We start from the raw sequence: 16,964 nt of genomic DNA, 5'->3' as shown, positions 1-16,964 counted from the left end.
TCATTTCCCCATAATATAGAAAGATTATATGACTGTTTACATTAGCGTGTTTAATCTGAACGGAATATACAGTGGCCAGAAGGCATTTATTAAATACTGAATGATCTGGAATTTTCCTGCTACCTAGTTAACACATGCAGGACTTCTTAAAGGGAGAGTTCACACCAATCATGTCATTCCAAACCTGTATGACTTACTTCTGTGAATCACAAAGTATATATATCTTTTTTTTTTTTTTTTTTTTTTTCGGATGTTGTTTTGGACTCCATAGACTTTCATTGTATGGATGAAAACAGTTGGAACATTGCTCCAAATAGTTTTTTGTTTTCAGAAGAACGTCACACAGGTTTAGATCAACATTTGTGTGAGTAAATAATGACAGACTGTTCTTTTTTGGGGGGGGGGGGGGGGGGGGCTATCCCCTTAAGTGATTAACCATATTTACAGTAGCCGTCCTTTAGTGTTTCACTTTCTGGAATTCTGTTTTGGTGTGCATTTGTTAGAAAATGTATGTGAGTCATGTTTGCAAGAACAGTAGCGCTGAGATAGCAGTGGGTAACCCTATCCAGTGCTTGCACAGGTGATACTGAGCTGAATATAGAGCCTTCTGGCCAGCTGGCCTTACTATTTAAAACTTAGAGAGGACCCGGTGGGGGGATGAGGGGGTTCGCCAACAGTCAAACATGTGTGATGTATGTGAGCCTCTCAAGCCCTGACAGGCAAACTCCTGTACTTTATCTGCCAGAAAGAAAGGAAAGGTCAAAGGAGACCTACATTTTGTCCTGTGACCTCCTTCCTTTCGCTCTCTCTGATCATGTCATCAGGATTCCCGAGAGCACCACATGACACCATTTCTTAGAGTGCATGACATTTTTCTGTATTAAATACCTCGTGAAATGTGAACTATGTGGTGGCTGTTACATGCGAGAGGGTTGATCGGTTTCTGATTTTGGAAGAAAAAAAAATTCACTTGATTTGCATGCCAAAAAAGAGAGTAGAAGCTTATAGTTTGTGACCATATAAAAGAACTAAGAAGAAATGTTATCTCTGTATATAATTGAAAGTGTTGTTACTGTTAATGAGAACTGCATTATTTTCATTCTAAAACACTAACAATGGAAGAACATTTTCATGACCCTGAAAGTAAATAAACTGTGTAAGTTGGAATATAATGTGAATATACTTATTTTGTGGTTACTTCATTTGAATTAGCTTTGGTCTTTATAATACATTTTATTTGCAACAGCAGTAGCATTTAAAAGTATATGACACAATTATAATTATTACTACACTGTTGTTCAAAACTTTTTATTAAAAGTAATGTTTATTTTATATATATATATATATATTTATAATTTTTTTATATAAAAAAAACATTCTTTAACTTGATCAAAAGTGACTGTAAAGAGTTTTACATGGCAAAACTTTTCAAATGAATGTTGTTGTTTTGAACTTTCGAACAAAGAATACTGAAAATGTCATGAATAGGCAGCACAGTTGTTTTCAACTTTGACTATAAGAAACGTTACTTAAGAACAAAATCAACATATTAGAATGATTTCTTAAGGATCATGTGACGCTGAAAACTGAAAGTATGTTAAAACAGAAAACTTAAATTTCTAATAATAATAAACAAAATTACTGTTTGTATCTTTGATCAAATAAATGCAGCCTTAACAGAATAAGAGCATTTCAACTTTTGAATGCTAGTTTTTATATATATATATATGCTACCCTAATGAACCAGTGAAAAAGAGCTGAGGGGGTGAATGGGGGTCTGCCAGATGAAGCGAGCAGTCATTGGCACTCAGCAGACCCTCCTCTGTTTGAGAGTGAGAGACACGATGTTCTGTGAATGTCTTCTGCTCAGTGCAGAGCAGGCTCTGTGCTCTGCCGTCCTCACCTTTGTGCGTTAGCTTCATTTTCTGACTCTGCGTAATGCAGCTGTAGAGCCTCTGCATCCAACTTTGAGAGAGAAAAAAACAGGACAAAAGCAAGGATTAGATTTTGGATGAGGAAGAAACTGAGTCTGTTTGAAGCTGTCTGTTCTCCAATTCTGTGATTTGAAACGCTGTAAATACATTGTTGTGGACTAACAACTGTTACGGAAATCTTGTGCTGTACAATCCATTTTCCTCACTTTGGACCACCAATGGAATATCAGTTTTGACTTTTCAACATTTCAAGAGACTTTCAACACTGGATCCAAACATGCTGGACACAAACCACTGCCTTCATATTGATACTTCTTCTTTTGAGGATCAACCAGTCCGAAATGGTGAAGATAAAATGTCTGTGACTCTGGACTGTGACAGACATGCTTATCATAGCCTCAAAGAAGGTGGGGATTGCTGTATTTATGCTTTTATAGAGTCTAAATAAAGCACCCTCCAGGTGTGCATCTAACCTAATACACTGAATTTAGCTTTATTGGCTCTTATCCTGAGTCTTAACATGTCAGACCTGATTATTATAGTGACAGTGGTGAGATCACCCCAGCTGCTCGTACAGAGCCAAGAGTGAGCACCGGTTGACCTGTAAACTGTGCCAGGACCAGGGGCTTTGAGGCCAGTCAGCAAGAGGCGTGTTTAATTAAGACCCCAGACACACAGGCTCTTGGATTAACCCAGTTGCCTGCATGATTCGTTATTCTTTTTTCCTTTTTGTTTCAAGAGCTGGATGTTGACGCCACACTTTCCAGGTCTCCCACGGAATTTTCCAGGCTGGCGAGGAGACGATGGAGAGAGTGTTGGCATTTAAACGTGTCTGATTGATTTACACCATCAAGCCAGGTTCTCGGAGAGGTGCGAGAGAGGGCTTGTGTTTCTTCTTCAGTGGGTCCAGTAATAGCTCTAAGGAGGGGGTGGTCAAAAACAGTTGTTAAAGTGAAGTGGGAATAGGAAGAATTTAGAACAAATAGCGAAACTTTTTGTATTCAATTTGCAAGTGAGAACTGGAGTGGGTGTTCGAGGATTTTATGGGAACTTGCGACAAAAAGTGACACTGATTTAAAAGCACAGGGTTCACATCCTCACAGCTGACCACCATACAGTTACTATGGATGTTAAAGGTTCTTCATGGAGTCATGGATGTCAATGGAAAAACCTTTATTTTATTTCTGGTTTATATAACAAAAAGGAGTGTTTGGCGGGTCTTGGCATGTGCAGATGATGTTCTGATGTCTTTATCCCCAGACGTTGTGACTGTGAAGGTCAGAACCCCTGACTAGTGCACACAAAGCAATGCCATGTGGTTGATGACATCATTGTGTCAGAACTGGCAGGTGCACGTTTGCCTCTAAAGCGTCCTGGGCCACACCCCTTCTGACGTGGCATTTGACATAATAGTACTGTAACGGCTTTCTTTCACTGAACAAAGCAATAACAATAACAAATATCTCATGCTGCCTACACACCACCCTCTTTATAATCATTGCGCAACTGTGTTGTGCCAGCACGCAAGTTCCTGATTTGGAGAACGCCTATTGCATCTCAGTCACACTTTTTGAATTCAGGAAAGTAGTTGAGTGTGGTTAAACAGGAAGTATGAAAAACCACCCAAACAACCTAAACATTCACAGTCCCTCCCCTCAGCATTCACTCTTTACTTAGAAAGAAATTGAAAGAGGGCCATTTCGAGCTCTTGTCCTGACTTATGCTATAGTGCAGCTGTCCTGATGTGAATCTCAAATCTTTCATTCTCTTTATCTGAACCCTTTTCCTCTCTCTCTCTCCATGCAGTTCTTCAGCTCAAACTACAACAGAGAAGGACGCGAGAGGAGCTGGTCAGCCAAGGAATCATGCCTCGTAAGTCAGATTTTACTCTTCTAGCTATGCCAAGCATCACAGATGTGGATAGGTTGATTTTGGGAATGCTGTATTTATAGTTGCTTCATAAGGTATTTGGGCATTCAAGTCACGCTCAAATATGTATAAATGAATCTAGTGACATTCAGACATTAAGCGTGACCTGAGTGTCCAAACACTTTGAGACTACTGTATATTCAAAGCTAGGTATAATGACAGCATTCTGAGATATTTGTTTGCAGTATAGCTACAAGAATATGCAGACTCTCGCTATGGTCGAGTATGTCAATGAGTAACTAGCTGTTGTGGTGCAGCAATGGCCACATGTATTTCATGCTACTGTGAAGGATATTGCAACATTCCCAGCCGATCATTCAGCACGAAATCGACAATGACATAAAATATTTCAGCAGTGCTCATGTAGTAATCAACACCCATTCAAAAGCAATAATCGTGAGCTTATCTATGTTCCCCAGTTTATGCATTAGGCTGCATATTGCAGCAAAAACTTGTATTTTGCTTATAGACTCCAGCAGGCATTAATGGATGGGACTATTCTCTAGATGTGGTTTGGCATGTCCTCTTGACTCCAACACACAGTCATTGTGAAAGGGCCCGTTGTTGCTTTATCAGGTGGATCTACTTCCCCTATTGTTTCCACTTCCTTATTCTATGTTCTGCTCATCAGGCAAGAGGATTTGCTGTCTTCACACTGTACTGTCTGTGTGGCCTCTGTGGGAAGGAGGAAGTGCTTAAGCAGCTCTAGCTTTGCTCTTTAAATGACAGCCAAAAATGTAAACAGCCCTTAACACTTGTGTTGCAGTATTTATTGACAATTCCACTTAACAAACTACTTTTTTCATTGCTCCACATAGAAGCCTGCAGGATTACATTAAGATTTTGTAACGGTTTAATGTAACTGAATGAGAGTAGTTGACGCATAACGTGTCAACTGACTTTTTCACCAAGGATTTTAGATTAAATTTATATTAAATGTCTAAGGGAAAGTTTGTTTTTCAAAAAATGTTATTCACATTTGCGTCACAATGCAGGTTATGTCAATTTTCCAAATGTTTTAATGTGATTTATCCACAACTCTACAGTTCAGTACGGAAGAGGATTAGGGCCAAGCAATAATAATAAAAAATAAAAACAAAAATCTCAAGATTAAATTCATTCTAATACGAGATTAAATTCGTTCAATTTCAAGAAAAATATCGAATTAAAATCTTGAGAATTAAATTTGGAGAAACTCCTTGTGTTTCGAGAAAAAAAACTTGTTACATTTTTAGAAAAAAAAAGACAAAATAAAATGTTGAGCATTATATAATTAAATAAATAAATAAATAATTAAGAAATAAAGTTGTCGCGTTTCGAGAAAATACTAGTTACAGTTTGAGAAAAAAGATGCAATTAAATATTTAACGTAATCTCATTAAGTTACGAGAAAAATTATGATAATCATTCAATTATGCTGACAAAACCATACCGACCCCAAACTTTGTACAGTACTCTGCTGTTGTGATAGTAAATACAGTATATAATGTACATACACTGTACAGGTACAGTTTACTACCAATTTAGGAATATACTGGTACACTCAAAGATGACCAGAAGCAAACTATTTAGCAAAAAATACATTTTTGAAAAAGTAAAGAGTTATATAAAATAACTGTATTATTTTAAGTGCATGTTCAGGCAGATGGATATACACACTGAACTTCCTTTGTTCTTTCAGCAGGTGATTTGAGCCAATCGAATATAAGGGGATGTTCTCTTTTTAAATGTATGACCTTTTTGTATGACATTTAAAAACTAGTCTTCTTACATAGTTCCTCAATATCAAAAACAGTTCATTAAGGGAAACAAGTGGGAACAGATACATGACTATTTGAAAACGTCATGGCAGTGATTGAGTAAAAACGTTCCAAATATGGTTAGTGTGGTTAGTTCACACAGGAAGCATTTTGGTGTTCTCCTGCTCTCAAACCTAAATAATCGCTTAATTTGTAGTGTACCTGGCAGTTACAATGACCCAAATGCACATCCCTATGACTCAACATAAGAAAGTAAGACTTTCTCTGTCTCTGTTCTAGCATTGAAGAGTCCAGCTGCCTTCCATGAACAGTTGAAAAGTCTGGAGAGAGCACGTGTGAGTGACTTTGTCTTTTCCTTTTGAAAAAAACATCTGTCACCTTTGATTGACACTTGTTTTCTCTCTTACTGGTGCAGACTGAGGATTACCTGAAGAGGAAGATCAGGAGTCGGCCAGAGAGGTCAGAACTGGTCAGAATGCACATCCTCGAAGGTGAGGGTCACATCATTCTCTTTTAAATATGAAAACAGAGTAATAAGAAATAATTTTTTCAATTGCAAGTCATTTTTCTGTTATGCATTTTCTGCCTCTTTCAATGGACCTTCTGCACAGTAAAAGGGTCCAAAGCCAAAGCCTTATCCTGTCCTGTTCCTGTTATAGCTTCTATATTCCTTAGTATTTTTTCCATTTCTGTTACAATGAGGAACGGGTAGTTGATCAACATGCAAAAATACTAATCGAGTCAGTAGACTCTCAGAGGAGAATTTAGGTGGTATTTACATTTAAAGGAAGTGATTCATTTGTTAATGAATATATTTATTTCACTCACAGAGACCTCAGCTGAGCCCTCACTGCAGGCCAAGCAGCTGAAGCTGAAAAGAGCGCGACTGGCAGATGATCTTAATGATAAGATCTCCCACCGCCCTGGTCCCATCGAACTCATCCACAAGAACATAATCCCTGTGCACACACTCATTGGTTAGTCTGTAACCACTGTCAAAAACCGCATTTATGTTGCATGTGCTTTTATAGCACTGTCAGCTTTGTCAGTGTTACTGTATAAACACCATGAGCATTTTCTCCATAAATGACAACAGTGCAAATCTATTATTGCAAATCTGAGTGAACTTTGGTGTACTGTGAACCAGACTTCTGTCTGTCCATGCACAGATCAGACAACCATTTTCTTATGTGTATTTTCAGGTACAGAGTCTCCGAAGGGTGAGAGCTCCTCACTGGACGAGGACAGTAGTGATGCCCTATCACCGGATCCCCAGTGCAGTCAGGACTCTCCGTTGGGTCTAGCCCCTCAACACTCCCCGTCTGATATGCTGAAAATGAATGGAGACCTCTCACCCACTCAGGTATGCTGCTGTTTCAGTTGTTCAGTATTAAGATGAATAGAATATTTCTTTTGTGCTTTCAGCTAGAGGGCAGCACTGCTCTACACGTAAAGGGTCCATTCATCCCAGCATGTCATAATGTTGTTTTAAACCTGTATTATTTTTTTCTTTCTTTGTACATTAATAGATCGATTTAGCAGAATGTTCAAGCTGCTTTTTACCATTTGTATTTTAAAGATTAGTGTCCCTTTAAATAGTTTTGTATTTTAAATGACTTCATTATAAGCCACAAAGCAACATCTGCAAGGTTAAGAACAGAGAGGACAATGTAGAAAATGCATTTAAGACCATACCATACATACTGTATTTAACCAGTGTATTTATTGTAGTTCCTCACTCAGGCCCCACCTCCTCCTCTCGTTGTATCCAATGTTTCTCCACCACGGCATCTAACCAGTGAAACTAACATGACAAACTCTTCCCGTCCACCAACGGGACATGCAAAGGTAAAGTGAAAGCCATCAAACCTATCATCAGTTTAATTTTTCAGTCTAAACCAATACTATTGTGATTTCATCACTAATTTTTTCTTTGCTTTGCCCGCAACATAAGCAGCAGTCCAAGTCCAGCACAGATCGGACATCTCAGCGATCCAAGAAACCCAAAGATAACAAGCCCAAAGTGAAAAAACTCAAATATCACCAGTATATCCCACCTGACCAGAAGAACGACCGGGAGCCGCCTCCTGAACTGGACTCCTCGTACGCCAAGATCCTCCATCAGCAGCAGCTTTTTCTTCAGCTTCAGATCATTAACCAGCAACAGCAGCACTACAACTACCACACTATCTTACCCGCACCTCCAAAGTGAGTACAACCACACTGGATATGGAGACACTTTATTTACTGTGTGGTGTATAATTGTGTATGTGCATTTTATGTTCGTGTATGGGGTTGGTAAGATTTTTTCTCTAGATGTATTTATATGATAAAAAAAAGACATTAAAAACAGTAATACTGCAAACTTTATTGCAATCTATCTAGCTCTTTCCTATTTATATCTATTTTAAAATGTCATTTTTTTCCAGTGATGCAAAGCTGAATTTTGAGCAGTCAGAAATCATACTAATATGCTGATCAAGAAACATTTCTTATTAATCATCGTTTTGCTTGTATTATTTTTGTGGAAGCCGTAATACTTTTATCCTTTGAATAGAACAGCATTTATGTGAAAAAGAAATCTTTCGACATTATGAATAACTTTACTGTCACATTAGATCAATTTAATGCATCCTCGTTGAATAAAAGCATTAATTTCTTAAAAAAAAAAAAAAAAGATTTACTGACCCCAAACCTTTGAATGCCAGTGTACGTCTGCTAGAGCAGTGGTTCTCATCCGGTGTGGGTTGTGACCCAATACTGGGTCACGTATCTGTTTCTATTGTCACAAAAAATTATAATAAATAATGAATGAGTAATTAGGATAACAGAATAGACAAAACGATGTGAAGTAAAACAAAATATAAACCAAAAATAAATGCAGGTTGCATAAACTGAGTTCTAAAGCAAAACTAGTTTGAGCCACCATGCTTGAGAAGTGTGTATACAACTGATTTATCAACAAACAAAAAAAATCTGTTCAAATCCAGACTTCCTGCTGAAAAGCAGCAACCATCCAGCAATCCAGGCCCCTCCCCTTCCCAGACTTTTTCCACATGCTCTACAGTTTCCTCCAATCACAATGGGCACAATCGTCAGAGCCAGCCTACAGTGGGAGGAGCTAAGCCCAGCATTTTACCTGCAAACCTGGATGAATTCAAAGTGGGTAACAGTTGTAATTTATTTACTTACACTAAAAAAAATAACACTGACCATTAATTTTCGACAATTTTGACAAACCAACTAGCTCTGAAATGAATCACAATGTTACAAACTTTGGAGAAAATTATGCAGATTGTTCCTTCCAGATCTCAACTATTTCACTCTATGGTTGATAATGTGAAACTGATTTTTCTAAATCTCTCTTCTGTTAGGTTGCTGAACTTAAACATGAGCTCAAATTGAGGGGTTTGACAGTATCGGGCACTAAGAATGATCTGATCGAACGACTGAAGAACTACCAGGAGCAGAATGGTTCATCAGCCGCAGGGGCTGCAGCTACAAAAACCGGCCCTGCTCAGTTACCACAGGTGTCAGTTCAGTCATCTGGTGCCGCCCCACATCAAGCCCCGAAAGATACCGTTGTTCCATTGTCAGCCTTTCCTGTAACGGCTTCCACTCGGGTCCACAGCACAACTCCACCTCAAATCATGCGCTTCAGCAGCACTAGCTCCTCTCCTCCTGCATCTCCGACCCCCTCTGACCGCTCTCTGGCTGGATTGAGTCCTGATGAAGCAAGCTGCAATGGGGATGTGTTTGGTGAAATGGTAGGTCTGTGATGAAATGGTAAAAAAAATACATGTACAAACAGCCCTACATTTTTTTTTTTTTTCAATAAGCTGACATGGATGTACAACACAAAATGGAAACTTAAGTTTCATTGCAACTTTAAAAACACGAATAATTTACATGCTAATGGTAATCTTTAGTAGTATTTAGCAGATCTCAAAATTAATGTTTCATATGTTGTAATGCTTAAAGCTATTATTTCTTTTATATTTTAGTTCAGTGTTTACGTTCTTTTAAAAACTTGTGTTTCTCTATTCACAGGTTTCCTCGCCTCTCACTCAGCTCAGCCTGCACCCCTCTCCAGACCACCCCTCCCCAATTAAAGAGGAGTCTCATGGGCAGATGCAGTCCTCCTGCAGCCTTTCTCACCCGGGTCCGCTGTCTCAGGATCCAGGTCTCGTGGCAGCAACAGGATCTGCTGTGTCTCCTCTGAACAAAGACCAAATGCTTCAAGAGAAGGACAAGCAGATCGAGGAGTTGACACGGATGCTTAGACAGAAGCAGAGGCTGGTGGAGACCCTGCGCTCTCAGCTGGAGCAGGGTAAGCGTGGAGCAGCCACAGACATAACGGACAACACAGGTAACGCTGAAATACCATTGCTGTCTAACGGTGTGGAAGTGAAGGTAAAGGAAGAGATTAAGGATGAAATGGACACAACCGAGGACCTGCTGAAGCAAGTCCAGCCCCAGAAGAAGATCCAGACACAGTGTTCGCAGCAGACTCTACTCAAACTGCAGCAAATTCACCGGCTGCAGCAGCAGCAAATGCTGGTGGACGTACCAAGTGTACAGCAACAGAAGACACAGTTATTACAACAGCAGCAGCAGCAAAAGGAACAACTGAAAATGCAGCAAGAGCAAGGAAAAACACAGGTGTTACAGTTGCAGCAGCAGAAAATGCAGCTACTGCAGCAACAGCAGAAGGCACAGTTACTGCAGCAGCAGAAGACACAGTTACTGCAGCAGCAGCAGCAGAAGGCACAGTTACTGCAGCAGCAGCAGAAGGCACAGTTACTACAACAGCAGCAACAGAAGACTCTGTTACAACAGCAGCAAAAGACTCAGTTGCAGCAGCAACAGAAGACGCAGGTACTGCAACAGCAGCAGCAACAAAAGCTGCAGCAGCTCATCATCCAGCAGAGGCAGCAACAAAGCAATCAGAAGCAGCAGCCGATGCCACAAAATCAGCCACAGCAGCAGGTACAGACACAGTTCAGCAACATTTCCAGCTCTATTTGTTTGAATGGTATTGTATGCCTTTTTATTTCATGTAGTTCTAGCCACTGTTTTATATATATATATATATATATATATATATATATATATATATATATATATATATATATATATATATATATATTAGTGGTGGGCATAGATTAATTTTTTTTAATCTAGATTAATCTCACTGTAATTTTGGAATTAATTTAGATTAAAATGGCTCATTTGAATTCTGCCGAAGGCATTCAGAATATTTGTGCTACACAAATAAAATAATGACTAAAAGTAAGTCTTTGAGAACGGGTTTCTCAAACCAGGAGGTGCATTAGACCAGGGGCTCATCTCCTGTTTCCAAAATGCATCACAAACTGCTTGAGAAAGCTGTAAACGAATTCCACATTGCACAAGGTGCAAACAACCTTACGCCTGTTTCACACATACTCCGTCTGCAGTGCGTATGCGTTTCATATTTTTTTACGCACCCATGTTAATGGATTCCAGCGTTCACACTGTTGCGGTCCGTCAGTGCGTTCCAGGAGTATTGCGTCTGCAGCAGTGCAGTGATCGTTTACGTACCGAGTAGCGGACTGCAAACGTGTCCTGTGTGAAAGCACAATGAGTATGAGTCCGTGCTGCTTCAGCACCACATACGTAACGCACACGGACTGCATACGCACTGCAGACGGATTATGTGTGAAACAGGTGTGCGTCTTGTCGAGGTTTCCATTGGGAAGCTTCTTAAAAAAAAATAAAAAAAAATTTGCATGTTAGCATGTCACGTTTGATGTGGCAATTTCACAGTAGGCATACACACAGGTTTCGCCCCCTACAGATTCGGCTAGGTATAAATCCGCGCTAAAATATCAAGGTGAAAGTCATCATAGCTTGCCTAGTATAGACCCAGCTCCCAACCCAACTTTGAGAATAGATTAACGGCGATATTTTTTTATCGCCCGATAAGAGTCTCATGTTAACGCAGCACGTTAACGCCGATAACGGCCCACCAGTAAAAAAAAAAAAAATATATATATATATATATATATATATATATATATATATATATATATAATGATTTGATTTTTTCTTTTTTCTTTTTTTTCACAGGTGATCGTCAACCAGCAGTCTAGTACTCAAATTACTACATCTTTCCCACTGGATCTCCTGAAAGCTCACCCCAGTCCCACGTTGGTCACTGACAGTAATGGCAACCGTTATCTGATTGCACTCACCAGTAATAGTGTGGACAGCCTGACTGGAAAATCTCCTCAAAGCAAATCCAATGGATGGATTACTCTACAGGTGACTAAACCACAGTTTGTCTTAAAATTTTTATTTAATTTTATATACAGTACCGTTCAAGGTTTGGTTAGGTATTTTTCTCATGTTTTGAATTAAGTTAGTGAAATATTATTTTAATTTAAAATGATGTATTAATTTTAAAGGGGTGGTTGATCAGCTTTTTTCAGTGGCTACATTGAGTTTATGGGGTGCAGTAAAAAAAAAAAAACCCATTATATTCACATTTTACCTTTATTCTTCACTGCTGTTTCTGTTTTGTTCTAAGGGAAGTCGTGGCCTAATGGTTAGAGAGTCTGACTTGCAATTGAAGGGTTGTGAGTTCGAGTCTCGGGCCAGCAGGAATTGTGGGTGGGGGGAGTGCATGTACAGTGCTCTCTCCACCCTTAATACCACGACTTATGTGCCCTTGAGCAAGGCATCGAAACCCCAACTGCTCCCCGGGAGCCGCAGCATAAATGGCTGCCCACTGCTCCGGGTGTGTGTTCACAGTGTGTGTGTGTGTGTGTGTTCACTGCTCTGTGTGTGTGTGTACTTTGGATGGGTTAAATGCAGAGCACGAATTCTGAGTATGGGTCACCATACTTGGCTGAATGTCACGTCACTTTTTTTCACTTTTTTGTCTTCAAAAATGTCTGTTCCTGGTTCTATTAAGCCCATCCCTCAGAAATACGCTGTCGGGCTCACATTGGTTAGCTGATCCAGTGTGTTTGTGTTGTCTGGATACGTCATGTCCCCTTACCATTATGGGTAGTTGCATGTTCCCAGGGGCAGGGTTTATGTAAAATCGTGATTAGTAATGGCAAAAACCCAGGAAGAAGCTCTGGGGGTGTTTTGTAGTCCTTCAACAGCAATTACTTTAAAGGAGAATCTCTTTGCCCCTTTGCATTGAACTTAGAGCATTGTATGCGTCCTTTTATAGCAAAGCTGAATCTTCAGCAGCCATCACTCCAGTCTTCAGTGTCACATGAGCCTTCAGAAATCATTCTAATATGCTGATTTGATCCTGAAGAAAAATATAGTCATACTTCTTGGTCTGTTGTGTTCCAGAGATTGCAGTCGACTCCTACCAAGCTTCCTAGCCAGTCATCTACTAGTATGGCTAGTTCTGCCAATCAATCACAAGCTGTCAGAGAGCCCGTCACCAAAGTATGTGTATATAACATGTGGCCGTGCTTTTTTCAAACCTGTTACAGTTCTGAAAAATAGCATGAAGTAGAGAGCTCTCTGTTGATTTAGAAATCTTCAGAGGTACATGAAACACAGAGATGTATAGCGGATATGTACAAATAGTTTTTGATGAAAGAGTATTATTATTTTCAATCTATAAGAGTAAACCTCACATAGATTTGAATTAGATTTGTTTGATTTACACCCTGATAGCACACATACATCACAGAGACTGTCTGCAAGATATATTTTTAAAAGTGTTTGCTCATCTGCAATACATCTATAGGACTTTTCATATCAGCTGATCCATGTTGAAATCTCCCATTTTTCAGGTTCAGAAAGTAGGGCTCCACTTGGAAACTCCAATTGTTAAAGAGTCCAGCCAGCCAGTGTCTGCACCAGCCAGTTTTGAGCCCTTCTTCTGTGAGGAATCGAACCCGCAGAGCAAACCCTCCTCACTCCCTTCGTTTAAGGTATTGCACATGCATTAATACCCATGCCCTTATTTTTTAGTTTTCTTTCTGTCTTTTTCTCCATCTTGCTTTGTTTTGAACTAAAGCTAGTTGTTGTTTTTTTTAATCTTCCTCTACCCATCATCTCCATTAATTTTAGGAGGACATTTGCCCATCTTTTGATCGACACACTTTATTTACCCCTTCCTCCCCAAAGCCGAACCCTCACCCTCCTCAGCGTTTCAAAGTATGGCCTTTACTCACATTCTTTCTCCTTTTCTTTCTTTCTTTCGTTTGTTCTTTCGTTCTTTCTTTCAACTTTTTCCGTTTAAACAGGGTTTTTTTGTGTGTAACATTGGTGATATTGTCTGTTTACAGGATAATGTCTCAAACAACCAGCAAATAGATGATCTGTTTGAAATCCTGATCAAGAGTGGAGGTAAAAAAATCTTCTTTTACTTTAGAAATTGATCATTTTATTCAGCAAATTTATCAAAAATGACAGTAAAGACATTTAAAATATTTCAAAAAACTTCAAATAAATGCCGTTCTTTTGGATTTTCTATGTATCAAAGAATCTTGCGAAAAAATGCATCATGGTTTCCACAAAATTCAACACTATGTAACGGTTCAAAATTTGCTAAATATATATAATGAGCGAGTACCGAATAAATTCTATAACTCTACCAATTCATTCTATAATTCATAAATATACCAAACCGCCTTTTTGTCTTATCCCAAGTCACTATGGTACATTTATAATAAGTGATTATTTTTGGACTATTGTAGTCTGTTCGGGTCGTCACCGCTGCGGAGTAACACATACCTGCGTGATTCGCCATAGACATAAACTTGGAGAAGTAGCTCCAGTTAGAATGTTCTTCCGCGCGATGCGTGTAGTTCTGTTTATTAACCGCTAGAGCGCCAAAATGTACATAGTGTTGCTTTAAAGAATAACAATTATAGTTTTACTGTATTTTGATCAAATAAATGCAGACTTTATTAACATTTCAACATTTTAAAAAATCATACCAACCACAGACTTTTGAACCGTGGGGTGGGAATATATTTTTCAAATAATAATAAATCTGTCTTCTTTTCATATCTTAGAAATTTCATCTGGATTTAAAGCCAGTCAAGACCCCTCCCTGTCAGACCTCCCCTCCAGCCCACCCACTCCATCCCCACCTCCTTCTCCGCACCACTTCTTGCCACCCACACATCACCCCGACACCCAGAACAGGCCTTGCTCTGGAACAGGCCGTTTGGAGGACTTCCTGGAGAGCACCACCGGTGCCCCTCTTCTCGGTGTGGAGCCGGACGGACCTTTGACGTTAATCGATGACCTCCACAATCAAATGCTGAGCACTTCCAGTATTCTGGACCATCCCTCATCTCCAATGGACACCAGTGACCTGAGCTTCTCGCTCCACCCTGCCAGCCTAGACTTTGAAGACCCCACCTTGGATGGCATGGATTGGCTGGACATACCTGTGGTAGGAGGGGGCAGCAATTCTAACAGTGGGGGCATGGTTCTTGCCCCTCTGAGCTCGCACACCCCACCCAGTGTATTCTCTGCAGACTTTTTGGACAGTTCAGATCTGCAGCTCCACTGGGACTCATGTTTGTAGCTTTTGGTCTTAATTGCTTGACAAGACACAATTTAGCACCTTCAACGTTACTGTGTATAGGCTGTACACAAAACACTCCAGACGCACATGATGTTTCTTATGTTAAATGGCTTCATTTTTTTCTTAATATTCCAATGCCAAATGGTATTTAAACAGTTCCTGCGGCTGATAGGCTCTCATAAGCACTGAATTTTAAGCTCTAATTTTTTTCTTCATACCCAAATGTTTTACATCACATGGCATTGTTGCCTTTGCCAACAGCGAGACCAATCTGGACCCCGCCATCAACTTCTCACATCATTGACAGCTCAACAAAAGAATCCATATTTTGGCCTAGCAATTAGAAAAGTTGTCTATGCTGGTTAAGGTCATTTTTCTCTTTAAGCACCCCAGTTCGTACACTCCACTACCTATCTTTGGCACCATGTACTGTTATTTCTCAATAAAGCTGTGACCTCATAACCATTATGAGGTCTAGTTCTGCTTTACAGGTTTCACACTTTTCCTTTCATCGACAAACTAAATGGAGGAAAAATGTGAGATGTCATAGACACCCTTGCTTTTGAACCCTTTTGGCTTGTTAGTTTTTTTTTTTAAACATTGCACTTGAGCCGACCCGACTGGCGCTCTGGTCTACACCCAATGTAATGGGATCTGCAGGGAACCAGGTTTGGTGACGTTCACCAGATCTCTATGCATTGCTGTATTTTAGGATCATGTATTGATGAAGCCTTTGTTCTTTTCCCCCTGATTGTAGCGGTTCGCTGGTGGAGGTCAGTGCTGAGGTTCAGGTTTCAGAGTATTTGGAACTTCTTGTTTTTTAAAAAAGGAAGCTAAATAAATAAAAGAAAAAATGCAGCATGGAGTCTGTTTTGTTTTTTCACCTGGGCTCACATATACACACAGTACATTCATCCACGATGGTCATTTATTATTCTGCAATTGAAGCTAATGGGATTTTATTGCCCTACTCCTTTAGAGGCTATTCTGTATAATATTAAAATAAAATAGATGTTTTCAACATAGTATTAAATAATAAAAACCAAAAAAAATCCTGATTCATTAGTGTATCCTCCTGTAGTCAAGATTCCGTAGGTACCAAATAAGCAGATAAGGCTATAAAAATATATTTCTACCTTGCTATCTTTTGAGATGTGCAGTGTTCATTTTAAGTAGTTCAGTTGCTTAATTAGACAATTAAAAATCACACACACACACACACACACAAAAACCTCAACCCAAAGCGCTACTGTGTGGAGAACCGAGAGTTCTGTTGTGAGGAGGCTAAAGGCTGGAGATCGAATACGAGTATGATTTCAGTATGATTTTCTAAAGGAGATATTGATGACTAATAGTCTGTCACCATCCACTTTCATACTATTAAATGAAGTGGGGATTAAGATGGTCATAAATGTGCTCCACAGAAGAAATACTTTTACAGATTTACATTAACATGAGGTTAATGTAACCTTTCATGACAAGGTGTTGAAATGATGACAGAATTATTGGGGGAACTATGCCTTAAAGGAACATTGATGCTCTTAAGTATACCTTAAATTAATGGCACACATTTTAATGAATCGAATGTATTATGTGAAGTTTTATTGTGATACTGTCTACTGTACTCTGCATTATCATCAGTGACCAAAAGATAGCGCAAAAGATCTACAGCCCAGAATCAGATTATCATATGACAAGCGTAGGTGTTTTTGTGAGAGGAGGCCGAGTTTAAAATATTGCAAATATGCTGCTGATTTCTGCCTCGACAGTTGTGACTGACGTCTT

At 39.4% G+C, this 16,964-nt stretch overlaps 1 protein-coding gene across 4 annotated transcripts in view; it reads left to right on the top strand.

Moving 5' to 3' along the window:
- The window catches only part of LOC132121449 (myocardin-related transcription factor A-like), a 36,072-nt gene extending 20,300 nt beyond the window's left edge, over positions 1 to 15,772 (top strand). Inside the window, exons 1-17 of one of the 4 annotated variants that reach the window (XM_059530841.1) lie at positions 2,037 to 2,341; positions 3,741 to 3,806; positions 5,903 to 5,958; positions 6,039 to 6,114; positions 6,454 to 6,600; positions 6,826 to 6,986; positions 7,355 to 7,471; positions 7,581 to 7,831; positions 8,614 to 8,785; positions 8,998 to 9,390; positions 9,674 to 10,612; positions 11,735 to 11,929; positions 12,977 to 13,075; positions 13,429 to 13,569; positions 13,709 to 13,795; positions 13,927 to 13,987; positions 14,659 to 15,772. In XM_059530841.1, the coding sequence (XP_059386824.1) occupies positions 2,212 to 2,341; positions 3,741 to 3,806; positions 5,903 to 5,958; positions 6,039 to 6,114; positions 6,454 to 6,600; positions 6,826 to 6,986; positions 7,355 to 7,471; positions 7,581 to 7,831; positions 8,614 to 8,785; positions 8,998 to 9,390; positions 9,674 to 10,612; positions 11,735 to 11,929; positions 12,977 to 13,075; positions 13,429 to 13,569; positions 13,709 to 13,795; positions 13,927 to 13,987; positions 14,659 to 15,179 (3,612 nt within the window). In that variant the 5' untranslated portion in view covers positions 2,037 to 2,211 and the 3' untranslated portion in view covers positions 15,180 to 15,772. Of the gene's footprint in view, positions 1 to 2,036; positions 2,342 to 3,740; positions 3,807 to 5,902; positions 5,959 to 6,038; positions 6,115 to 6,453; positions 6,601 to 6,825; positions 6,987 to 7,354; positions 7,472 to 7,580; positions 7,832 to 8,613; positions 8,786 to 8,997; positions 9,391 to 9,673; positions 10,625 to 11,734; positions 11,930 to 12,976; positions 13,076 to 13,428; positions 13,570 to 13,708; positions 13,796 to 13,926; positions 13,988 to 14,658 lie in introns of those variants that run through there. The other 3 variants (XM_059530839.1, XM_059530840.1, XM_059530842.1) reach the window with 3 other exon arrangements.
- The last annotated feature ends 1,192 nt before the right edge of the window (positions 15,773 to 16,964 follow it).

This window comes from Carassius carassius, chromosome 39, assembly GCF_963082965.1.
Source record: "Carassius carassius chromosome 39, fCarCar2.1, whole genome shotgun sequence".
Classification (NCBI taxonomy): domain Eukaryota; kingdom Metazoa; phylum Chordata; class Actinopteri; order Cypriniformes; family Cyprinidae; genus Carassius; species Carassius carassius.
This window is presented reverse-complemented; position numbering and strand designations above follow the sequence as displayed.